Raw genomic sequence first — 25,793 nt, 5'->3', positions numbered from 1 at the left:
TTAAATTTATTTAAATAAGTTTTTGGTTTGGCGGCTATATATGCGTTTAACGCACTTCGTTTGGGCGTGTTAAAGGCGTGGCTTAAAAAACCCACGTGTATGCCAGAGCATCCCTTTCTAATACTGCACCAATTCAGTTCTACAGATAATCGCTAGGAGTAGGTTGCTCGCAAGTTATTAGCCTCAAGAAACTTCATGGATAGAAAACCAATAGCTCAAAATTAAACTGCTACCAATTTTCTCAAGTGTTGCTTATCAAAGGACATAAGACAGAATAAGAACGATCTACTTGTAATATGGAGTTAGAGATTACATGTCCAGCATGTACAAGATATTATAGCAATCCAGTTTGCTTGCCATGCTCGCACAGCGTATGTATGGCGTGTGCACTTCGCTTGCAAACACCGGTGACAGCATGCGATGGATCTTCAAAGATTGACTTATTGGATATGGACAAGATGAGTATTTACTCGGAAGCAGATTCCGGTGTTAGCATGAGCACCGGCAGCCGGCCTAGCAGCTACCTAGCATCAAGCCGTGCTGACCTTCGCTCTTCACATTCGATTCACGAAGGAGATTTCTGCATTATTTGCCCAGCCAATTATTGCAAAAAGACAAACTACCTGACAGAGGATGGCATCGCTACACTTCCAAAGAATCGAGTCCTCGAGATGATCGTAGACAAGTACCAAACTGACAAAAACTTTTCTGCACCGTGTCAGATGTGTGCTTCGGATAACAAAGCCGTCGCTCATTTTATGTGTGAACAATGTGAAGTCTTCTACTGCGAGCGATGCACAGACGAGTTCCATCCACTCCGCGGCCCATTAGCCCAGCATAACTTAGTAAGTCCTAGCGAAGGCAGAGCAATTTTAAGACAACGGAATAGAGAAAAGGAATCGAAATGCAAGGAACACACCGAAGAGGCACTGACGATGTATTGTCTCATATGCAAAGAGACCGTGTGCTACCTTTGCATTCAAGAAGGAAACAGACATCTAAACCATGATGTTCAAGCAACAGCCAGCATCTCTAAAACCCACAAGGTACATGTGTTATAATGTATCTGCTTACTCAGGGTGTCGCGACTCGTTTCATAAACAAGATTATCGTGATAATCTCTAGATGTAGAGAAGGATTAGTGATGAGGAGGACGTGGTGTTGAAGTTTGGTAAAAAGTGAAAGATGATGTCACGATATTTGACAGGTGTTGACAGGTGCAAAAGGCCTTATGGGATCACTTTAGCTGGTTGTTCCAAACACGGCTCAAGTAGCGAGCTAAAATAAAAGGCTTGTTTTGGTCTTTGGAGCTAAAGAGCTCTTAAGGTGGTTGGAGGGGCGCTGAGAAGTCCTTGAAATCAAACAGAGTGACAAGCTTCTATGTAGCTAATTGACACTTTATAGCTAATTACCTAAAAACTGTCTAACGTTTGTGGTTGGAGGGGTTATAGTCTGTACTGACAACTCTCATGCACAGCCACACGTGTCTGGTCTTTCCATTAGATACCGTCCAGTGCTTATAGCCAACCTCTCGCCGAAATTGGCAAATTGGCGTTTGTTTTTCTTTTGGTTCTCCGCTAGCAGGTGATTTGGAGTAATTAATGGCAGGGCCATTGCAAAACATAAAACCAGGACCTTACGAGTAGGTTATCAGTGGAACATTAGGTAAAGTTAAGTGCAGATTACCACTCTAATTACACTAGTGCATTACATTAAAACTTCTAATTTTAGTAAAGCAATACTTGAGTACAGGCTGACCAATGGCATCAGCTGTCAGTGCTACACGGCTGGCTTAAATTTCAATAGCAATGGTTTTTGTATTTTCACTCAGTTATAAATTGTCTTTTTTCTATTCATTATTCTCTATTCCAATTTTATTTAAATATGAGCTGACTTTTAATGAAACCACATTGAGAAAATAGACATGAAATTAAACAAAGTTATTACACCTAAGATATAGTTATAAATATCACTGCCTGGGTACCTTAGCAACTATCTCCCATCACCTCATTGATCATGTTGGATCTCGTAGACAGTTTGGTGACAGCTTCTCTTACTCCATCCTCAGTTTAGTTACGGCTTTAGGTTTTGTCTCTCATCAGCGAGATAAGCTCACACATGCCATGCGCTACTACATCATCAACTCCTGTATCTATGGTTACGAATATTAATAATTGCAGTAACTTTTTAGTAAAACAGACAACTCCTAGGGAAACAAATGTTTTTTGACAAAGGACCGATAACTCCCAAGATTGTTCTAATTTGTCCAAACAAAGCAAAAACAATTCTGCAGTTGTTTTGTATTTATAGCCATTGCGCTTGTTGTGACCCTTCCTTGTACTTGTCCTAAGATGACCACTATTCACTCTTTTTACAATGACTATCATTTAGACATCAGTAATGCTGCCGCACCAAGAAAACTTGTTACTAAGTAATTACACTAATGATTAGCCTAGATGCTGCCACATTAAAAGCTTGTAGGTGACCACAAAAACAGATCAAAGCGCTGTCGCTACAGGAGCCAACATTGATAGGGTACGCTCTCAAAGTGTTATTGTAAATTTATCCAGTGCAGTCTAATTAGTCGATTAACACCTTGGCTACATAGAGCCACGCTTGTAGCGTTTGACTCTCCGCCATCTGCTTTACATCACTAACTGATACTCTGTGTGAGCTGCAACGTTTTTGTTTATAACTTCTAATTTCATACACCTAAATGTATTAGCCAACTGTCAGACCAGAGTGTGTAACAGACCAAACAAACCTCTTCGCAGGTAAAGTGTCAAATAATCAGAAAAGGAAGGTTAGCTGTTCTGGTCACTAATTCCATTGGATCCACGAACCATAATAAGAGTAATACTGGCTATTTGCCAACTCTGCCTTTTTCGCATGAGTCTTTTTGTTTACAATTTCATGAAGTCAGCAAATTATAAAGTGATGGAAAGGCGTCAGAATGTTTGAGGCATGGGTTATCAAATTAACACAAATTTAATTTCTATTGAAGTTTTAAAAAGCATCCAACGATCGCGCTTCATACCGGCGTGTAATTGTTTGTTTGCGGAACCTCTATAGTCGCTGTGAAGTGTTTGTGGGGTTTGCTAATAGTCTGTGAGCTTTTTCTTTCTTTTGTTTTCTGAGCTAGCCTAACAATAGAGACGCAATACCTGAATGAAAACAGTGGTGCCACTAGCTCCCCGCGGTCTGTTTTCACAATGAGTTCATGCCCGGTGAACCAAGGAAAGCTAAATACCAAGAATGGGGGTAGTAAGGAAATCACCATATTATCACCTTCACTTATTATAAAAATAAAGTAAGCTATGTTAATTACGTAAATACTGTAGCTTATAATTGTTAAGGGAGATAATTTCAAGTCCGGCATCAAATGACAGCAATTAGAGCCAAGTTCGGTTTTGTGGCTAGTTTGAAATTATTTCTATTGCTTCAGTTATTTTGTCTTTTGTATAACTTTCTAATAATAAGTGGTAATAGGTATGTTTGTTGATTTTACAAGCGAGAGGCTTTCTCTAGGTATGTGACTTATTCACTCACCAAACCATCTTAGGAGGTCTCCAGATTCAAATAGGATTTATAAATAAATTTAGCTGTTAGCGGATGAAATAGATGGATGAATAAGAAACGCTATGGCTGTGATTGTGGAAGCCAAAGTCTACATAATGCCTGTTTAATGTCATTACGGACTTAATTGAATCACAATGAAGTTTCACTTTGTTTTCCAATCAGCTGATGGGCAGGTAATTGCCAGCCGTAGCAGGGGTGTGAGGGATACCAGCGAATTGTGTATTGCTTATTGTTCAACCACATCCTTTCGGTGTTATACTTAGAGCAGCTTGAGATTACGCATTATATGCATCTATTGGTTTTAGCCCTTCTAAATCCATTAGTTGAGGAAACCCTTTGTTTTCGTATGGATCAGACAGGTGGTCTCATGCCGCTTTCTTCATAAGTAGCTTAAATCCTAAATTACCTCATGTTAGCTAACTGACAACAACTGTCAGGTTTCAGCTACCTGTTGTTATTGTTTTTGCCTTCATAAATAATGGTTTCCTCATACAAATGAAAAGGTAAAGATTAGAAAGATCTCCATAGAAGTTTAACCCTTTGAATATAACTCGGCCCGTGACCAGCAAATAGCTACAGTTTAGTTCAAGATTGCGTAAATTTTAAATGTGAAGGGCATTACCCGACAAGCGCTAGTTTAGCTCAGACTCATTCTCATATCATTACGAGTTCTGCTGATAGGCGCTAGCAGCCTCGTTTGTGTGTAAATATCTCATAAAGGGAACTGACCGCTGCCGGGTGCCGGCTGTCATGTCTGTCTTTCCAAATCAGATTCGCCCTATCCCAATTGCAGCAAGCGTGAGATAGGGTGTAACATGTGGTCAGCCCACTTAAAGCTATGATTATTCATATCATTACATTCATATTATAGAAACCTATTTAATCCTGAAAGTTTGCTTATAGAAATAAAAGTGTTGAGCAAAACAGCTGTGTGAACATGAGGGTGCCAGTTGTATATGCTCCTCCTCTGGCGGCTCCGCAATGGTTTATATATAGCCGCACACTGGTCTTGCTTTATACCCCTGACCCATTGTGTGGCGGAAATGTCATAACAAAACTGCTAGCTATGAAGTACTTTCACTGCCTTTCCTAACTTCCTAACTTGAAAGATGGCCTCTGAAGAAAGATTTGCAATCGTGTTTTCGTATAGTCGAAATGAATCTCATAAAATCAATTTTTACCAACTTATAAAATTATATCATTATGTTAAAATTATATTCACAAGCTGTTATAATATACATCCAGGAACATTTCTTCTAGTTTCCAATTTATTACAATTATATCGCCAGCACCTCTTTTTGAGTTTTTATGTTTTTCTAGTTTAGGACGTAATTTGACATGATTATTTTGAGTGTTGTCAGCCCTTGCAACCTTATTTCACTTGAGCACGCCAAAAGCTACTCACCACAAGGAGACCACACAAAACTGACATGTTTGAGCACATCTGGTTCTCCTTAGGCTCTGATTAAAAAGCTACAAGTAGTGGTTGGTCATAGAAAAAGAGAGAGAGGTTGTGGTAGGCGAGTGGCACCTGACTAGATACACACCAAACCAGCCGACTCTACAATGTATCGCTTGTTGATCAATATTTGAGACTGCTTAATGGTTGCCCACCTTCTAATTAAATGCATAGCAATCAATTTGTCTTACATTACGGCTGCCTGACGCTATTACTTCGCTATGTATTGTTACTCGTAGCAATTACTCTTACAAATAACCCTCTGATTGAATGGAGTCTCTATAGACCAGCGTCTTTAACTCTTTTGTCTATCAACTGACTCCCTGCTTGTCACACTACTCCTAGTTATTACTTTTTAATGTTGTAATCAAATTAAGTGCGGGTAAATAATAAATATAGTTAGAGTTATAATGTTGGGTTGAGACGTGCCTCGAACTTTAACTGTTATTATATAATCAAAGGCAATGATTGACTTGGTAGGCATTAGAAGAGACTAAATTACCCAAACTTGCACTCAATTCGGCCTCTGGACAAACCGAGAACAGCCTCAAATATCAAATAAACATGAGCTAGTTAACCTAATTCGAGGCCACACGCTACGCTTGCAGAAAATGGACCGGAGGGTGTAATCAGAGCTTTGACAAAATACCCCCATGATATATAATAGCCTCAATCACCTATGCAAGCGTACTAATTGGGGACGCCTCAGGCTCGTCTCACCTTCCAATCTTTCTAATTGTCCGTGTTATGTTTTTCTAAAAATATCACCTGGTGCAGTTTCAAAGCTTGGTTATAGACAGTAATTAGAAAGCTGAGCTACTCATTTGTATATTTACGTCTCACTTATAATTAGTTGTGTATGGTTTTAGTATTGTGTAACATATTTCCTGGCTCCACGTTTCATTTCAAAGTTATAATATTTCATGGTGTTTTCTCTGTGCAGATCACTTGCGCGGATCACAATACAGCAAAAAATCAATGTAACCTCACTTAGCTTCATAATTCACAAATTCTTTTGCATTTCTGACCTGAGTTTGTATTTTCTTTTAAAAATATACATGACAAAATTTGTTTTCTTTGAAAGGACGCAAGTTTAACAAATTTTACTTAGTGTCGTTTGAAATATTGGTAAGAATTGATATTTCTTTCGCGTCCATGTTTGAGCTTATTCCATTCCCCCAACGTAGTTGCTTTGGAAAGCTGCATTATTGCCAGGGTAGAATGCCCGGACACGCAATCAGATAACGTTACAAGTGAAACTGTTTGTTCTAGGGCTTACGATTAGCAACTCTCTAGGTAACAAGATGGGGCAGAGACTATTAGAATAATACATGCATGTCATTCACGCCTCAAGCCTTGGTTTTCATTACCCGGGAAGGGCTGGCTGGCTAGACAGCCTATAACAACTAATTTATAAAACATAACAATAGGCTTGAAACGGCGCCGATATAAATATAGGTGCTATAAATACACAAACAAGGAGATGTAATATCGAGCTGCCATTACTGCCAACATGATGAGGTAATTGATAGGAGATTGGAAGTTGCTTCCCTTGTTTGTGCCAAAGGGTTATAAACAGTTCCTAGACGCCGTTTGGAGAAGAATAAAAATCATAAATAAACATTGTCAGATTTCACATTTTAGAAGGCTCCAGATTTGTAAACCATCCTGATTAAGCATATGATTGATATCTCTTAGGGAGCACAAAACATCTCAAAATATCTCGAGAGGGAACAATAGTGGTTAATCACGAGCTATGAGTTGGCTATTCAAGTCATCGTATTACATTAGAAAGTTATTTGGTATAACGGAGACACCATGATAATGGAGAGATAGCTTATCTTGTTTGTTTTGCTCTCATCTAATTAGGATTCGTGCCCTCTCTATACAGTTTTGTCGCCATGGAAAATAAATATGTCAGGAAACCTTCCAGGATTAACTACCTACCGCTATGTGTTGGCGCAAACCATAGCCAGTCTCTGTAAATAAATTCAATTATCATAAGTTTTTGTTTTTCAATCGTTAGCTGGATTCAACTAGAATAGAATTTATTAAGGGTTAAGAGGTTGATGACCCAAATGAACAAAGGCAAATATGACAATCATGGATCAAGCTGAAGCCGAGTTACATAATTTAAGCCTTCACAAAGCTACTTACTCTTATTGACTAAAGGGCTTCGTTATCCCTCTTCTAAGCTATAAAGTAGCTAAAATCACAGGCTATGAAAGTATCAATAACTTGTCGCCATTCTATATTGATCGGTATACTTTGCAACTTAGGGACGTTGGCTATTTGTTTAGAGGTAGTTTTCAATCTTATGTACATAGATGGCTTTGTAATTATTCGTCCAACTTGAAGTAAAAAATAACAATTTAAAGTTCTAATATCCTCTGTCGGCGTGTCTGATGCTGTTTTGAAAAACTCGACATTATAAACAGATTAAAACTGATAATTAGTTCTCGCTTCTGTTCAAAACAATCAATAAAAGAAAATTTAGTAATTCCGTCGTTTGATGTGGCTTTCATATGAGGCCCTGTGTGTCGGGCCATTCAGCCTAATGTAAAGTCTGGCCTCGTGTGCTTCTATTATTTTAAGCACTGCAATCGCCGATGACAAAGCTAACAAAACAGAACCAGCTAATGAGGTATTTCGTTACTATTATATCTTCAAACAAGCTAATAGCTTACTGTATTTTCTTTGCGCCGAAATCGAATAAAGACCGTTTGGTTTGTTGGCGATATTCTAGTCTGGTATCTGATAACATTGTCCCCTGTTTATAAACAGGGCCAGCGGATTAAACAAGCAACTTTTGTACATTTTTGTCAGATAAACAAAACCATTAACGCTCCGGGCTGTGATATTCTTGCACTTGTATTTGGTTAGTTGTCTCCCCCTGCTATTTATATCATTTGAAACTGCAGATGCTGCCAAAAATGTCTATGGTGAAATATTTAGATTGTCGGTCAAATTAATCTGTCATCAATTGGCATACGCTGTATGCTGGTTATCACACCTATTGTCAACTTTGTTTGTCATCGGTTACGCTGCCTAAGTATTTCCTTTCTATTCTAAACCGATTAGCGTAATATCGGAAAGATGCTGATAGTTTTGTATGTTGCCTTACAGCATGAACTGTCACAGAGTATCCAGAGCTTGTCTGAAAAAGCAAAGATCGGCACTCAGTTTCTACAGAAGGTGAAGGCCATGATAGAAAAAGTGGAGGTATGTTCTTTCACTTCCAACTAAAATCACTGATTTTGGGTTTAAAAGGTGAACATGCACTAAATTTCAGAAGATTTTATTATGAAGTATCAAAATTTCTCTATCATTTGCGATTGTTCTTCATGTTTTGAAGTTATTTGACTTCTGGAAAGTTTCAAGATTAAAGTCGACGCAATGCGATCACGGTTGAAATGTGCAGATCAAGTGAAAGTGTGATTAGGATGACTATATTGCGAAGAAACCGACCGAATAGAGATGCATAAGGCTGCAACTTGAATACAATATCCGATATTAATTATATTAATTATTTTTCTTCTGAGCATTTAAATTTGATCAAATTTTGTCAATTTTAATCTTGAAACATCCTGACAGTCAGTTCACCTCAAACATCAAAAACATTCGCAAATGATAAAAAATACCAATACTTTCGGATAAAATTCACTGAAATTTTGTATAATTTCATCTTTAACTGCTACAGAAAATAACCATGCTGGCAGCTGCCAGCGCTGGATGTTATGTAATAATGATGCAAGATCTAGATACCCCATACTAACTGTACCGACTGGCTGATAAAGGGAATGGGCTTGCGGCAGCTGCGCGAGATGTCTCTTCATTCAATCATTAGTAACGGCCCGACACCCTGCGGACATCAAAACAGTCCGCATTGCCTTTGTCATCTATTCAACCAGATAAATCTTTCCTGATAAGCTCTTGCGTGCCACCAGAGCAGCTCGGAGGTCTCAACCATGCATCAAGGCCCTATCTGACTTTCAGCTACGGATCATTGACTCAAATGATCAAGTCTTTGTGACAGCGTGACAGCTGCCAACGATAACCCACCCAGTCTTTTTTCTTTCTGATGTTTTCCTGATATGAATACCTTGAAACCGTCAGAGTTCATGCATCAGTTTGGGTCTGGCAATATTACGCCATAAACAACCTATTAGATGCTTTTTTGGCAGTTTTATCACTAGAACATTTTTGTTATAAATCAAAATGAATAAAACATTGGCACATTTTCATACGAATTGACTTTGCTTGGCAGGAGGGAGCTCACTCTTACGAGTCGATGGTAATACAGAGTTGTGACGCTATCATAGAGGCTGTGAACAGAAAACGGGAAGAGCTTCTCAAAGTGATCTCTCACGAAAAGGAATCTCGAATCAGCATCCTTAAAGATCAGGTGAGATTTCTTTTCTTACATCACAATATCTGACTCACACCAACTTAAAGTTCAGTACTGACAGTCCAAATGATTTTTCTACCATCTCTAAACAATGAAATTTGCACCGGAATCACGTAGCGACGATGGCATCGACTGTAATCTTTACTAAAGAAACGAGCATAAAATACTAATCTAGAGAGAGAAGCGCTGGAGCCTTCGCTACCTTTCTCTCATCTTCCTTCCAATTAGTGGTGCGTGCAGATAATGATGTTTTTATTCGGCCAACTGAGCAGTGAGAGGGCACCTTCCAGTCTGCTTCAGTCCTAGGCTTGCCTCCAGTAGTATTGATGCCTCTATAATTAATAGAGAAACTTGCAGGCCTCTGGGCCGATAGGGGCCTGAGGACAGTCATGTGGTACTGATGTTTAGCGAGAGAGAGAAAGCTCTAGCACTCTCTTTGTTCCCCGGTTTGAACACTTGCTACAAACTACTTTAGGGCTGCGTTTGACGTAAAATTCCGATTCAGCCTTTACAAAATCCAAACGAAACATGTTTGGTCTTATTGGCTGATTGATTATGTTAGGTTGGCCTGCGACTATTGTATATTCAGTAAGTTATCCGGAAACGTATATGTGCCATTGTAATAGCATTTGTTACAATTAATGACCATTAACGTAGACATTAAAATTTACCTTTCGCTTCATTACTCAATAATATACAGCAGCAGAAGTATTATTGAAACTTACCTATTTTATATTGGTTTTACAAAAAATACCATTGGCCAGATTTGTCATTTGAAGGGTTATTTTTAGTTTTGGTTTTCTAATGAAGCGAAGCGTTTGTTTCAGCAACCTCCCTGAGCTATACAGTCAAACCTCAGAAGAACATACTTGCTTTGCATTTTGAAGGAGATATTAGTATATGAATACATTTTGTTTTAATACTGTAAATAGGTAGCCTACATATAACGTTAAAACAAATGCATTATATGAAACTCTGTTAAAAACTAAATGTAAAACCTAAATGTTATGTAAACACTAAATTAATAAAATTATATTACGAAAATAGAGGTTTATATTAAGGAGAAACCTAGAGACATGTGAAGAGAGTATATAGGATGTATAATTTATGTTATGGTCTATAGCAGAGGAAGTGGTAGAATTACTCGGCGTAACTTACTTTATCTCACATTAGATACAGTTTAAATTAACTTACACATATTTTGTATTGTTTATGTGCTTTATTTTAAATTTTTTTACAAAACTTTTACAAAATTATAATTTCTTTTGTCATTTTGGACTTCTCATGTTAAAACAAATATTTTTTTAAATTCTATGTTGTTGTGATTGAATAGAAATATAATAACTGAACAAAGTGGTATTGAATCAAAGAGGCCAACCATGAATCTGGTATTATTTCATCACTACTAGCATGAGTCATGCCATAAACACGTCTTCAGAAATGGCATGATCTCAGCGCTCAGATCTCAGCGTTCTGATTTCAGCGTTTCATCGCAAAATGCAGCTGCTAGATGATGATGTCTTCCATTGAGATTTGAGATGTGAAATCAAAGAGTTAACTTATCTCTTCTCATACCAAATTGTCAGCAGCCCTTGCTGCCTTTAGCAAATAATTTGTTGTTACAACGAAATTTCTAGTTATTTTTTTGCACTTATCTTCACGAATGGCACCATCTCAGGATTCTTATCATGGTTCCCAGACTGAAATCTCTTGCATCTAAATCCGGCAGTACTTCCCCTCGCTGCCCTACATTGCACTCTGATAATGGTCTCTGTATCTTGACTTTGTACTCTGGGGCACCTGTTAGCAACCATCTGCAGGTAGTCCAATATTATGGTTCAGTTATATCAGTCCAACCGCAGATAAATTCTGTTGAACCTATTGACCCAGGAATTCACATGCCATTCGTGCAATTATGCACAATCTCTTAGTTCTCTCAGCTTTGAGGTTGAATTATGCTGCTGTTTCATGTGTTCAATAGCTTTTTTGGTCAAAACAGTTTTGTTCAGCAGGAGAGGCATCAAAAGTTAAAAAAACTAGACTTCTGCTGTCTGGAGCCAGGGTTAACAGGGTTAACTAATGCTTGACCATCTTTGAATGGCAACCTGATTGATTCAGTCTGAGGTTGTATATGTTGCAGGTAACAGACTGTAAAACGCATCTACAAAAGACTACAGGCCTTCTTCAATACAGCATCGAAGTCCTGCGTGAACAAGACTCCGTGCAGTTTATACAGGTGGGCTTGTAGAGTTATCTTTCCATGCATGAAGTTTGGACATTTGTTAAATTTTCTTCTCTAATCCTCTGAAAAAATATTTGCGAAGGAACAACATTTCAGACTAGAGTATTTATAGTCTGCGAATATTTGCCTATTGACTTAGGCTAGTCGCTAATCCAGAGAGTAAAGGAGATAATTGCAGTGTTCAGCCAACAGATGTCGGATACGAACACAATGTATAATTTCCTGACAATCAGAGGCCCGCATAGCAATTCTAAGCTTTCTATTTCCTATTTATCTTGGACGCCACTCGAGAGCACTCGAGGCTTCCCTTCCACCGGCAGCGCTGGCAGCACTTGTCTGAGTCATCAGATTTATTATTGATTACTGTAAGCTTTTAATTATCAACTGTCACATTCATTCTAGACTATTGATTACCTGTGATACGCTGGTGACAAGCCTCGGCTTCCCTTTATTGAATACCACGGGACGCTTGCGTTTAGTTCGAAAGAAAAGATACAGTAGCATCATTGATTTTGTAGTTTCACAAGATAGTCTATGAATCAGTTCACCGAAAAGAGAAAGTTCAGCGCGTCTACAATCTCAGCCTTCGTTTCACACAGCTCGTGAATAATACATCAATGACTCTATTGCTTTGCATCGAGGCTGTATGGTAGTCTCTTCCTTTCTGTAATCCCAACTGCTAATATCCCACGCACTTTGGCGGTCATTATTCCGGAAAATTCAGTTTCAGCAAGCTATTTGTTTTCATTTCGGCTTTTCTCCGAACATGACGGGCAGATCTCCTTCAACAATATTTGTAGTCTGACTAACACCTTCGTACGCTGGTCATCTACGCAAGATGAACCGAGTGCACATATAATGCTTTAAATGGAGTTGTTCTCTCATGCTAGGTTTCCAACTCTCTAGTGAGCAGAGTATCAGCGGCCAATAAGAATTATCACAAAGAGATGGAAATGAGACCTAGAGTGTCTCCGTACTTTGAACTCTCCCTAGATAACAGACCAACTCTGCATGAAATAGACACGATGAATTTCTTCAAGATGAGAGGTCAGTGGATCCGCCATTGTGCGAACTAATGAAATCTGTGGCAATAAAAAGTAATATAGTATAGAGATCAATGCTGAAAGGTAATACATGTCTTACATCTTACAGATGTCGACGGTAAGCTTTGAATAATAGCTGTTTTCTCAACTCTCCCCAACTGCCGGGTAGACAGGCTGTTTTGTGTATTGTGTTGTCACAGTTGCTGTTGAGGCATGCTCAGAGCAGGCTAGCCTTAGCTCTTACAAGCCATTTGCTGCCTTATCGGGCACAGCAGCTATGTGATTGTGAATAAGCATTTTTTCTCAACGTACTTATAAGTTCATCTTTCTGCATTCTTATTTCTTCGATACAGCAAACCCAGTTACATAACCCAGTTACATAACCCAGTTACATAATTGGTCCTATGCATCAATGAGCAAAAAAAAATTGGAAAATTATTTTAAACTTTTCAAATTCAAACTAACGCTTTCCTGCTAAACTCTGCAGAGTGGCTCCGCTTAATTCGCAATGCATGATGGGTAACTGGGCACTGTATTGCTGCATCCTCTGTTACCTTATGACACACAAGAAACTACTAATTCGTGATCATGTTGTGAAGTGCAATCACTCTTAACTAGGCAGCACCGCGGCAGCAAGAGTGAGGCGCCCTTTCACAACCCTTTACACGTTTCTCTGACAGTTTAGGAAACACTACTAAATGAATTTGCTTCATTTCTCTCTGATGTTGTGACATTGTCTTTCGTGATATAGCTGGTTGTTTTGCCATCTATAACTTAGTTGTTTGGGTTTGTCTTTAGAATGTAGACAAGCTGTTCTGGCAGCATTTTTTAACTCTACTATTAGTAAAGATTCTGCTGATTGAATAACCTGTGTAACACTTCAGATATGATGGAATATGTTTCTATAGTCTTTTTCTCAGATAGTCCTAAGCGTGCACCTAAGCATATATAAAATTGTATAACTTGACTAATTTTTTTAGCTCCTGGACCACCATCCTTCCTCCCTGAAAGATGCAGCGCCGAGAATAATGTAGTTACTCTTGTCTGGTCTCCCTACTCGGACAACCTCGTCGATGCCTATGTTCTTGAGATTGACGACGGGTCGGGTGGCAACTTTAGGGTGAGTTCTCAAGCTTTTGGACAATGCTGGTTTTTGTCTCAATTCACACTTTTGCATTGATAACAATATTACACTTACAACAGCCAGACAGGATCTGTGGTTTGGCCTCATGGAGTTGTCTGTTTGGTTAAATTAACTCCTTAATTTGGTTGGTGATAAACAGCATTCTATTTGACTCTCGATGCTTTATACGTATACATAAATTTAAAATAAATCTCTTCCACAGTTGTAACATTTTTAAAGTTCAAATACGTCTCTCACTACCTGCTAAAGATCTTTTCCCAAACGTATTGGCATTTCATTTAACGACCATTTGATGGGTTCTTCAAAGGCGTATTGAGGAAGAGAGCTATAACTTGGCCACTGGTTATAAGACCTCTTCGCTAATTGATATACAAATTAGTGATAGCGTTCTTTGATGTCTACAGCCATTTCGCTAAATCATCCTATTTCTATAGCCTTGGGTCTGGCTCACTCGGCTCTAAATGAGACCGAGTGAGACTAAATGAGACCTTAACATTATCAGAGCTATTAGCCAAGAAACCAAGCAATGCAACAGTCACCAGGTGCAACTCTGTCACTATCTCCTCACTTTCCATGTTAGAGATCAATGCAACGGTGACAATCGAACATCAGCTGCTGATTTATGGGCTTCACAAAATTGACATAAAGTGATAATAAAAGTCATTGATCTGAGATTATATCTATGGGCTGTTGTCATAGGATGAAATATATCAATTGTTGCATAACTTTTAACAGGAAGTGTACTGCGGACCAGAAATTCTCTGTACTGTTGATGGACTTCATTTTGATAGCCTGTACAACGCCAGAGTGAAATGCTACAATCGACAGGGGGAGAGTGCGTACAGCGATTGTATTCGTCTGCAAACGGCTGAAGGTAGGTTTGACATCCACATTTGAAACGCGTAGATTATGCATACTCGTTTTCCGTTAATGTACTCCCCGATCAATATTCGCTGAAGTAAAATGTCGCAACTTTCGCTCCGTTTCTTTAAGAATATTGATATCTTTTAAAATTCCAATAAAATATAGACATTAGACTAAAGACGTCACAAGGATAACGTAAGAATACTTCTATTTGTCATGTTTGATAGGTGTCTATAGCAACTAGCTGAGAGCAGCTGACAGCAGGTCCTACATAGCTCTGTAAAAAGTAGACCTCTTTTACCTATCGTATCATAATTTATGGGCAGCTGCTCTGTCCAGATTTTGGAAAGGCTCCATTCAAGGATGTTGTTTTCCTTTAAATTGCTATTCAGTCTATTGATTTTTGTTTGTACACTTTTGTGTCATCATGTCTTGTGTAACATTGAGTGTCAGGTCATTTTCAAATTTTATTTTAAGAAATTTTACTACGCCTAATCACTCGGCACGAACAAACAAGTCGTGGACCAGCAGCTTTGGTTGTTATTCAACCCTTGAGATAAATGAACCATTTCACCATTTCATATTCTTTATAAGGGTAAACAAAAACTGTCCTAAAGATCAATGGCAATATCTAGAGGCACCCGCACACCAAACACTGAACTTTTGCAGTTGCTTGGTTCACTCTGGACCCTGAGACAGCTCATGATGACATCCTGCTCTCTGAAGACGGGCTGACGGCTACGTGTAATAACTTTGAAGAAAGAGTTGTGCTCGGCAGCTGTGGTTTCTCTAAAGGAGTTCACTACTGGGAGTACAAAATAGACCATTATGACAGCCACCCTGATCCGGCTTTCGGTGTGGCCAGAGTTGATACCTCCAAGAATACTATGCTAGGTAAGCTCAATGCTTTAAATTTCACATTGAGAAACCACAAATTGGGTCTAAAATATCCGCTCTAAAATATCAGAAAGTTTTTCCCGTGTTTTAGAACTGTGTTTTTATAAACGTCTTGAAGGCCACAACTAAAAGTTCTTAACCGGAAATGTCATAGCTGACACATGTGAGTAACTGCCATAGCTGACACATGTGAGTACCTGTCATAGCTGACACATGTGAGTAACAAATGTTGATCATAAAAAACTAGGAAATGAAAAAAATGTGAAATAGATTTTTCATGAGCTGTCTCTCAGCGTATGACGGACAGCTTTTTCTTGGGCGGAAAGTTTCTTTTGATTGATTCCTTTGAAGATCTTTCTCAAACATAAAACTGGAGTAATTGCTCAATAGAGTAGACAGGTAATTGGACTTTATTGTTTAGGCAATCATAAAGCACTGCTGGAGGGTGTGGAGTCGTGAACAAGTTCTTGAGCTGCTGAAATAACTTTTCTAGCCTTAGCTCAATAGATACAGTAAAACAGTAATATAAAACGCGATACGGTTAGTTACAAGCACGCAACGAAAAATAAAAACCTTGAAAAAAAAAATAATTGTATTATACTATTTCATCTATCTTTACAGGTACAGATAGTTTGTCATGGGGAATGTTTATCGACAGTCAAAGAAGTTGGTTCAAACATGGAGGTGAGCACAAGGAAAGAACTGAAGGAGGCATTACGAAAGGAAGCATTGTTGGTAAGAACCACAGGCTATGTAATCAATGTTCTAAAAGAGACCACGCTATCAACTCACAAGCCTGCTGTTAGCAGAAATTAACTTTTCTCGCAACAGTTCAAGCATGATTGGAAGCTCAATGACTGAATGTTTTTTTCTCTTGAATGCCTTGTAACTTGCATAATATCAACAATTATTAAAAACATTTGTCTGACACCGCCCGGCAAATGTCTGGCGTATTTATTGCCCGTACTTGTAAGGTTTACAAATGCCATTTCTATGGAAATATAATTTGATGAAATATGTTTGTAATGGTAGGCAATGTTAGAATTGAATAACAAAATAATCTGTTTTTATTTTGTAGGGGTCAAGTTGGACTTGAACAAACACACTCTGTCATACTATATCAATGGGCAGCCACATGGCCCAATCGCATTCGATGACCTCCAGGGTACATTCTTCCCTGCTGTCAGTCTTAATAAGAATGTGCAAATTTCTCTACGAGCTGGAATTATCGCCCCTGAAAGCGATGAAGAAAGCGATTAAAGGCAATACAGCCATAGTCAAGTATACATAAAGACTATCCAAATCCTCTTCGACATGAAGTTTTTTTAATTTGGATTTGTTGTGTTGTTGATGGGATAACTCCTAATTTTAAATTTGTTACTGGTATCGTGTTTGTTTAAAAAGACTAGTGGTTTAGTGACTATTCACACCACACATAGGCATTATTTTTGTATTTTTTGTAAATATTCAAGATGTGTGTTAAATTATTGTATTTCATCCATATACATATTAGTTATTTATTAGTTTTATCGATGTTATGTACATTAATATATATGACTATGTAATATACTATTCACTAGAACCTGTGCAACTTGTGCTATTATGTCTCAATATGATGCCATACTGGTTTTAAAAATATTTAATAAATAAAATTGGTAATATGATTGCTGATTTCTGACAATGTCATCGGGAAATGAGTACAATAAATCACCTTAAGCCACAAAGTTACAAGAAATGCGTTGTGTCAGCCAACAACAGACAGTAAAATTAATGTTTTCCTATTTGTACAAACAGAAGATCTCAGCAGGTCGAACTAATTTGACTGAGAGTTTCACCAAAGTCCTAACTGCTAACCCTCTATGGGATTATAGTTGTGCAAAACTAGCCCTAAGCATGTCTTGACATAACAGAAAAGTGGAATGGTATATATTCTTCCACACATTTGGCAAACATTGCTATGTGTTCCCTGACATCAACATACTACATCCACTATCATACATATATGTTTCAGTTTATTAACGTTTTGTTATCACAACCTTCAATTAAATACGCCGACTCCGCAATACTATTAGATTATCAACACGTCTGTTCAACTCGCTCAATAATTCCTGATTTCTGTCTTTTCAAGTTTTTTTGACAAAAACAAGTTAGTTTATCCACGGGGATAAACTAACTTTGCTTTCACTACCACTGTTGAACGATTTCATTTTTTGTGTTTGTGCAAACCATTTTAAATGTACCAATAGTAATCAGAGAATTGTTTTTAACGATCTCAGGAGGTCTTTCGTCATACCGAACAGGCACATGTTCTGTTTACCGCCCTGAGATAACACACTCGGAAGAGATCAAAGAGTTTTGCAGCTTTTATGAAATTTTTTAACAATGGTAACATCTATACATGATTAAGTGAGTGAGCACAGTTATTTCAATACTGCCAACCAAATAAATAGTACATAAATACACGTATTATATGTGTAGATAATGAAATAAAATTTACCTTACATTTCCAAATAAATCGAGCACTATAAGCGTGTTATATATGATTGAGGTAAGAATCTATTATGGTTATAACATAGAATGTTAACGAAAATGTAAAAATGCCACTTTTATTGATCGGTATGGGAATAATTCCTGACCCCCTATTTTAAAATGATATGGGCGCTAGAGCACAAGTTCATCAGCATGCTGACCATAGCATATGTCAACTTTATATAGCATTGTACAGATAGTTGGAAAGTCAGCAATGTCAGCTGATCCATAGTATCAACTTGGCAATAATGCCTGGTCACAGTACACATGCAGTTTCAAGTTTTGAAGTATGGGCATCTGTGGTATGCGTGAATTGTTAAGCGTCATAGAAGTAAATGCGCAGTAGATAATAGTGGCTAATTTGCAGTAGGAGTTAAGATGCACTGCCCATTACAAAGTTGCAATGCACTGCAAAGTTACCGTGTACTTCACGGCAATTATGCTGTGCGGTTATGCAGAGAGAGGATCGATATGATTGGTAGCAATAACCTTTCTCGCCTTCCTCTATTGGATGAAACTAGGCCTACGGTATTGATCAACTTTTTATGAAAATGTGTGTGTGGTGTGTGTGGTGTGTGTGGTGTGTGTGGTGTGTGTGGTGTGTGTGGTGTGTGTGGTGTGTGTGGTGTGTGTGGTGTGTGTGGTGTGTGTGGTGTGTGTGGTGTGTGTGGTGTGTGTGGTGTGTGGTGTGTGTGGTGTGGGTGGTGTGGGTGGTGTGGGTGGTGTGTGTGGTGTGTGTGTGTGTGTGTTGTGTGTGGTGTGTGTGGTGTGTGTGGTGTGGGTGGTGTGTGTGGAGTGTGTGGTGTGGGTGGTGCGGTGTGGTGTGTGTGTGTGTGTGTTGTGTGTGGTGTGTGTGGTGTGTGTGTGTGTTTTATTTCATCAACTAGTAGAAATATAACATTATGCAAAAATAAAGATAAAGGTATAATACTGCTTAGGTTGAACAAAATAATGAAGCTTAGTTCCTATTGTTAAGTCGTGATGAGGCCCACATGCGCAGTAGCACTGCAGCTAGTCGAGGCGCTGGGCTCACAACAATTGGCATACTTAAACAGCAGGTCTTCTCTTTAGGAATCTAGGTTTAACATATGGCTTTTCATATGTGGTTTAATAATCACATGGTGCTCGAGGGTAGTTCGTAAGAGTTCGTGGGCATGCGCCATCGAACGAAAAGAATCGGCCATGTCGCATTCTGGAAGAGAGCTCCATTTGGGTAGCTAGTGACTTTTGTGATCTTCGTGGTGTGACAGGTCAACTATCTTTCACGTCTGTTTAGGTCTTGGTGACTCGTTATTAAATTATCTCTTAGAGTAGTCTGGCACTATGGTGTTTTCTGGGAAAGTGTGCAGGTGGAGTAGGAGTGACACAAGGGGAGGTTCGGAGTGTCACCGCTAGCAGTCTGGTACTGCGGATTTTTGCTTAAAAGCTTACAAACTATTTCGACAAAAAATACGAATGATGGAGACCTCTTACTGCTTGCATGTGACCTCCATCAAATAGTATTTGATGGAGGCCACATGCAAGCAGTAAGAGTGTACGGCGGGGCAGTCTTTGGCTGTCCAGGGCGGCCAGCGCGGCTACGATGAGCAGTCGTATGCCGGTCGTTCGAGAAAGTTTGAATGGTTGCGGTTTTCAGTGTGTAGTTGACACCGGAAGCAAGCGTACTCTGGTAAGTCCGCACGTCCTGAAGGCTCGACTCGGCTTAAGCCGAGCCAGTCGCTGTTGACAACAGATGGTAAGGCTTCTGACGTGAAGGGCCGGTGTCGAGTGGTTGTTGGTGTGCAGAGACACTGTTTTGGCGTTACAGCACTTGTTATGGACAAGTTGTGGAACCTTGGGGTTGGCTGCTTGCTGGGTGGTGATGCCATTGACAACATGTGAGACTTTGCTGTCCGTTGAGGAAGTGATGCGAAGTATTTGGTCAGGTGGGGGAACCCTATCCGAATGAATGCTGTAGAGTAACCTGCAGGGCAGGATAGCTGGTGCCGTTGTAGGGGTTGGGTGGTGATCTGGTGTCACTGCGAGTTGATGACCCTGATTTCGTTGCCACTTTCGCCCAAGGCCGGTGGACCGTTAGCAGGCGATGGTTCGGGGAATCTCCGAAAGGATTGCAGACTCGGGTTGCGGAGTACAAGTGTACTAGGGCACCTAACCTGCATGAGCGGTATTGTGCTGAGAGTGAGAGCTGGATCTCAAAAGGTTGGTTGAAAAAGTGGAGTTGGCCCGTTCAGGGTGTTATTCCGCTTTTGGCAGTATTTCACCCAACGAAGGACAAAGTGTGACCAGTCATGGACTACCATGAACTGAATGCGTTAGTTGAGAGTCAGACAGGAGGGGATGCGGTCGCTGTGTGTGGCAAAAAAACCTAAAAATGGAGACAGTCATGTGGTGAATTTGGGGTAGTCGACCTCAAGTCCACGTACCTACAGATCTACGTTTTGGAAGACCTGTGAAAATACCAGGTCGTGAAGTATAAGGGAGTCAGTCCCTTATGCGTTGACACGTTTAAGCTTTGGGCTTTCGTGTGCGCCTAGGATCATGACCAAAATTCTAGGCGAGGTTCTTTTGCTAGATGAGCGGGTCCGACAGGAGACTGACCACCATATCAATGATATAGTAGTGCCGGGGTCTGTACTTGGCGAAGAGGAGCTGAGGCAGCAGCTTGCTAAGTACAGACTGGCGACGAAAGAGCTGGAGGGCCTTGATGGAGGTCGGTTGTTGGGTATTTCTATGAAAAGAGATACTCTTGGAGATTTGCAAATGTCGAGAGGAACTGCACTCTCTGAAAGACGTCTTAACCCAGCTGGGCTGACTAAGAGAGTGCTTTTCTCATTTTGTGGCTGACTGGTCGGTCATTACCGAGTGGCTGGGTGGTTGCGGCCCTATTGCAGCTTCTTGAAGCGACTGGGATGCAACGGAGCTTAGGATGCTACCGTTGAAAAGGAAGTCAGCGCGCTGGCGAGTGAGCTTTTCATGAGGGTATGTCGATAGGACCTTATTAGGAGTTCGTGGCAAGTAAGACCAAATAGTTCGGTCATTGTGTGCACAGATGCCAGCTCTCTGGGCCTTGGTGTGGCAGTTGAGGTCAATGGCGGCATTGTTGAAGATGCGTCGTGGCTGAGGAAGGAGTCAGACCATTCGCACATTAATGTTGTTGAGTTGGAAGCTGTGGGATGAGGTATTAACCTGGTCATCCCGTGGGGGTTTAAGACTTTCACTTTGGCGGTTTATTCTCTCACGGTTGTTAATTGGATGTCAAATACAACTGATGGGTGCCATCGGGTTTGCACAAAAGGTGCCGTGCAGATGCTGGTAAAGCGTCGGCTGAGGGTGAGCAGTGACACGATCACCGAGTATTGCCTATCGGTCATAATGCGTCTTGTTTCTACGGTAGAGAACAAGGCGGATAGAATGACAAGGGTGCCCAAAAAGTGGCTTGGGCATTGAGACATGAGTGGAGGTGAGGCTGTGAGTATGTCTGCTGTCATCTGTACCGGCGAGAGTCTTGGGGATGCTATATCAGCTGCGCATTTGCCTCACCATCTAGGCGTCGAAAGGACGTTGTACCTTACTCAGCAAGTACGCAGTGACTGGTCACGGGAGCAGATTAAGCGCGAGCTGGCTGGCTTTAAAGCCTGTCAGCGCATTGACCCAGCTCTGAGAGGTGAGAACCTCATAAAAACAGGCAGCTTGGCTGTCAAGGAAAACTGGTGCTGGGTGGCCATAGACGTGACACACTATGGTGGCCAGGTGTTCCTGTCCATGGTTGATTGCGGGCCATCACATTTTGCTACCTGGCGTTGCTTGCCAAGTGAAACGGCAGCGCACATCTGAGCGAAGGCCGTGTGACGAATTGTTAATGGACAATTCCATGGCATTTGGGTCAGCAACTGTTGCACAGTTTGCTGACGAGCGAGGGATTTTTCTGAGGTTTCGTGCTGCCTACCCCCCGGGTGGCAATGGAATCATTGAGAGGAATCACTGGACAATCAAGAGGATTGCCATGAGGGGAGGAATTCGCCCCGAGGAGGCGACATTTTTGTATAACGTCACGCCTCGCAAGGGTACAGATAGGGGTTCGGTACCCTTGAATAATCTGTATCGCTATCCATGGCGAGTACCTTTTGATGTCAATCTACGTGGGATAGACGAGGTCAGTCAAGACAAATTTGCTGTCGGTGATGAAGTGTGGGTGAAACCTTTGCCTCCTTCGTGCACTAGGCAGTGAGCACCGGGAGTGATAACCATTGTCGTCTCGAAGCAGCACAATGTGTGCGTGGATGGCATGCCGAGGCATGTAAGGGATGTCCGTAAATGGCGGTTTGGCACTGACCGCAGTAGAGAAAACGGCATCCATGAACTGGTCGTAGACGGCCGGCCTAATCTAGACAGATTAAGTGATTCTGTTGCTCCCTCACCCCCTCAGCTGCACCCCTGCAAGGTAGCTGAGGTCTAGGAAGGGGATGCGGAAGACGGTCTTCACACTACCGAAAATGGAGTTGGAATCATGGATGGTGAGCCTCAAGCTGCTGAGGTTTCGCCCAGGGATTTAGATACTGGTGAGCCTGAGCTTCAACCGTTGATGCTCAGGCGGTTGCAGCAAATGCGACGACGCCCCCAGTATCTGGATGACTATGAGAGATAGCTGTGAGCTTCTTGAAAGCTGGAGAAAATGTGAGTTAATAGTGACGTGGTGCTCGAGCGTAGCTCGAAAGAGTTCGTGGGCAAGCACTACCAGACGAGCAGAATCGGCCATGTTGCATTCTGGGAGAGAGCTCCATTTGGGTAGCTGGTAACTTTCGTGATTTTCGTGGTGTCACAGGTCAACTATCTTTCATGTCTGTTTGGGTCTTGGTGACTCGTGGTTAAATTACTTCTTGGAGTAGTTTGGCACAACGGTGTTTTCTGGGGAAGTGTGCAGGTGGAGTAGAAGTGACATAAAGGGAGATTTGGAGTGTCACCGCTAGCAGTCTGGTACTGCGTATTTTTTGCTTAAAAGCTTATATCATATTAATTCTAAAACTAGTAAATGCAGAGGTTTTGCGTAAGTCTATTGGAAGACTATTCCATTGTGATGGTACGCTGCATTCGATTGTTTTTTGACTTGAAGAAGTATAAAATAATGGTAAAGATAGATTGGTTTCTAAAAATCTGGTGTTATAGTGTGAATCCTTTTTGGTTTTGTCCTGTGATAAAGTTTCGAATGATAACTTACATTATCATTGGCTGAATCAGATGAAACAACAGCACAAACTTTGGTGAGGTGTGACTGACCAAATGGTTTTGTCCTAGGTGTGGATATTTATCTGCACGCGAATGAGTAGTGCTAAGAAAATGAACATAACTTTGAGCTGAGTGTTTGAAGTAAGAGGCAGCAAAGTTTGCAATTGGTTGGCTGATAGATGATGTCAGTGACTGTTGAATCTGTTGATTCACTTTCAATTCGATCAATTTCCACTAAGAGAGTTTTTCCGGTGAAGAGTGTGGTTGCGCGAAACAGATTTGTAGTGACCTTTAGTGAAGTATTTTCTACTTTTACTCATATCATTCTTATTTTACTCCAAAAAACTCTTTTATCTGTGCAGAGTTCATGACATTTGATATAGTTCACTTTAGTTAGCATTAAGTGATAATATAAATGAAACTATGTAAGGAGTTGTCTCATCAAGCTATTAACAGTGAGAAAACAAATCTGATTTTTCTGGTTTCATAGCTATTCTTTGGAATAGCCCCCCATACCAACAAGCACTCCAACAAAGTGGGTACAACTACAAACTATCATATTTGCCAGAATCTGGCCAAACCACCAATAACAAGCAAAAGCGAAAACGGAATATAATATGGTATAACCCGCCATATAGAATGAATGTTGCCTCCAACATAGGAAAGCAGTTCCTGAACATCATAAGAACAGAATTCCCACCTGGCCATAAACTGCATAAACTATATAATGCCAACACAATCAAACTAAGCTACAGGTGCATGTCCAATATTAAAAGCCATATCAACGCTCACAATAAAGCTTTGTTATTACCTACTCGGGGTGATGACAACTCCAGGACATGTAACTGTAGAAATAGAGCCAGCTGCCCTGTGGAAGGCGAGTGATTAACAGAGAATGTCATATACCAAGCATCAGTCACCATCAACAACGAAACAGAAGAGACATACGTCGGCTTGACATAAAATACTTTCAAGACTAGATATACCAACCATAAGGCTTCCTTCAACCATACATCAAAAAGGAATGCCACAGAGCTAAGTAAATATATATGGCAACTAAAGGATAGTGAACTAGACCACAACAACAAATGGTCAATCTTAAAAACTGCCAGTTCTTATAGCCCTACCACTAAAAAATGCGAACTCTGTATATGGGAGAAGTATTACATAATATGCAAGCCTCAATTAGCCACCTTAAATAAGCGCAACAAAATGCTATCCAGTTGCGGTCATGCCAGTAAATACAGTGTACCTGCTAAGAAACAGTATTACTTAAGACTCTGGCTTTTAGCTTTTATACAACATTACTGCTAGTGGAATATTTATTTTTAACATTTTATCTGAAGAGTGCAAGCCTAACGCATGAAACTTAAAGCAATAAAATGTTTTAACAAAACTTGTAGTTTTTCAGTACACATAGTTTTATATATATATAAAACTATGTGTACATATGTATATATATATATATATATATATATATATTTGGGGTTGAGGGTTTGGAAACGCTATATGCTATATGTTAGCAATAATCCTGCTAACTGATGTAATTTTTACGAATTTCATTGTAAAAATCAGCCAGAGATTTCAGTGTTCAATAACTGAAATGGCAACAAAGATTCTATAACATATTTTCACTTTTTAGGCTGATACTTTTGATTAAGCTTTTATTTTATCCAAAACCTAAACCTGAAACAAAATGAAATTTGTATTTCACTAGATTAGGAATTACTGCTAGCTGTGCAGAGAGAGATAAAAATAAAAAGCAGAGATTTCAAGCGACTTCCTCTCTCTATGTAAATTTGCAAGTGGCGCAGAAGTTTCACGAGCGAGTGGACAAAATAATGCCAAGATTGATTTTAACAAACCAAAAGCAATTAACATGATCTGCTTTGGAAAAGGCCGCCTGGAATATGAAATATTTTAGGCTTGCTTTTTTATACCCTTACAGCAAATTCAAACTAAGTGTACTTAATGCTGGTGGGTGTGTCTTAATGCTGGTGGGTGTGTCTTAATGCTGGTGGGTGTGTCTTAATGCTGGTGGGTGTGTCTGCTGTTATTGGAAAATTAGACAAAGTGAAAAACTGCTGCCTTCAAGCGCGTACAAAAAAATAAATGAGAAATTTACAGGAGTTGTACACCCTCTGAACAGATGAAATATCTAATTTTTGTTGTAGAAATGAGCATTCCGAATAATATCAAATATACATCATACTTCAACATATCTTATTCCTATGAATGATCTTTTCAAATCTTTATATCTTCTTACTTTATCAATGCTAAATGTTTATATTACGTTAATTAAAGGTTTCAAGAACCTTCATGGCTTGTGTCTTTGTTTCCTAAATGACGATTACAGGTTTTCAACCTATTTTACTTTACGTGATATGAACCAATTTCATACAACA

At 39.9% G+C, this 25,793-nt stretch overlaps 2 protein-coding genes across 2 annotated transcripts in view; one reads left to right on the top strand and one right to left on the bottom strand.

Annotated features, from left to right (window-relative positions):
• LOC137401094 (cyclin-H-like) overlaps positions 1–2,123 on the bottom strand; it is an 82,516-nt gene extending 80,393 nt beyond the window's left edge. Inside the window, exon 1 of the mRNA XM_068087451.1 lies at positions 2,007–2,123. The gene's annotated coding sequence lies outside the window, so the exon portion shown is untranslated. The remainder of the gene's footprint in view (positions 1–2,006) is intronic.
• LOC137401093 (E3 ubiquitin-protein ligase TRIM9-like) lies at positions 154–17,307 on the top strand. Its single transcript, XM_068087449.1, has 10 exons — positions 154–1,046; positions 8,165–8,260; positions 9,306–9,443; positions 11,587–11,682; positions 12,579–12,735; positions 13,712–13,851; positions 14,611–14,749; positions 15,409–15,633; positions 16,258–16,371; positions 16,715–17,307. The coding sequence occupies exons 1-10, from the start codon at positions 297–299 to the stop codon at positions 16,894–16,896; spliced, it is 2,037 nt and encodes a 678-aa protein (XP_067943550.1). The 5' UTR covers positions 154–296; the 3' UTR covers positions 16,897–17,307.
• Positions 17,308–25,793: the final 8,486 nt, after the last annotated feature.

Source organism: Watersipora subatra, chromosome 7, assembly GCF_963576615.1.
Source record: "Watersipora subatra chromosome 7, tzWatSuba1.1, whole genome shotgun sequence".
Classification (NCBI taxonomy): Eukaryota; Metazoa; Bryozoa; class Gymnolaemata; order Cheilostomatida; family Watersiporidae; genus Watersipora; species Watersipora subatra.
The sequence above is the reverse complement of the archived record's forward strand: the minus strand, read 5'-3'. Positions and strand labels throughout refer to the sequence as shown.

Excerpts from the sequence above, each read along its gene's own strand:
- LOC137401093 (XM_068087449.1), top strand. The coding sequence starts at position 297 with ATGGAGTTAGAGATTACATGTCCAGCATGTACAAGATATTATAGCAAT. Across the intron at positions 1,047-8,164 it reads GCATCTCTAAAACCCACAAG|CATGAACTGTCACAGAGTAT; the intron begins GTACATGTGTTA and ends GTTGCCTTACAG. Across the intron at positions 15,634-16,257 it reads CTCCAAGAATACTATGCTAG|GTACAGATAGTTTGTCATGG; the intron begins GTAAGCTCAATG and ends CTATCTTTACAG.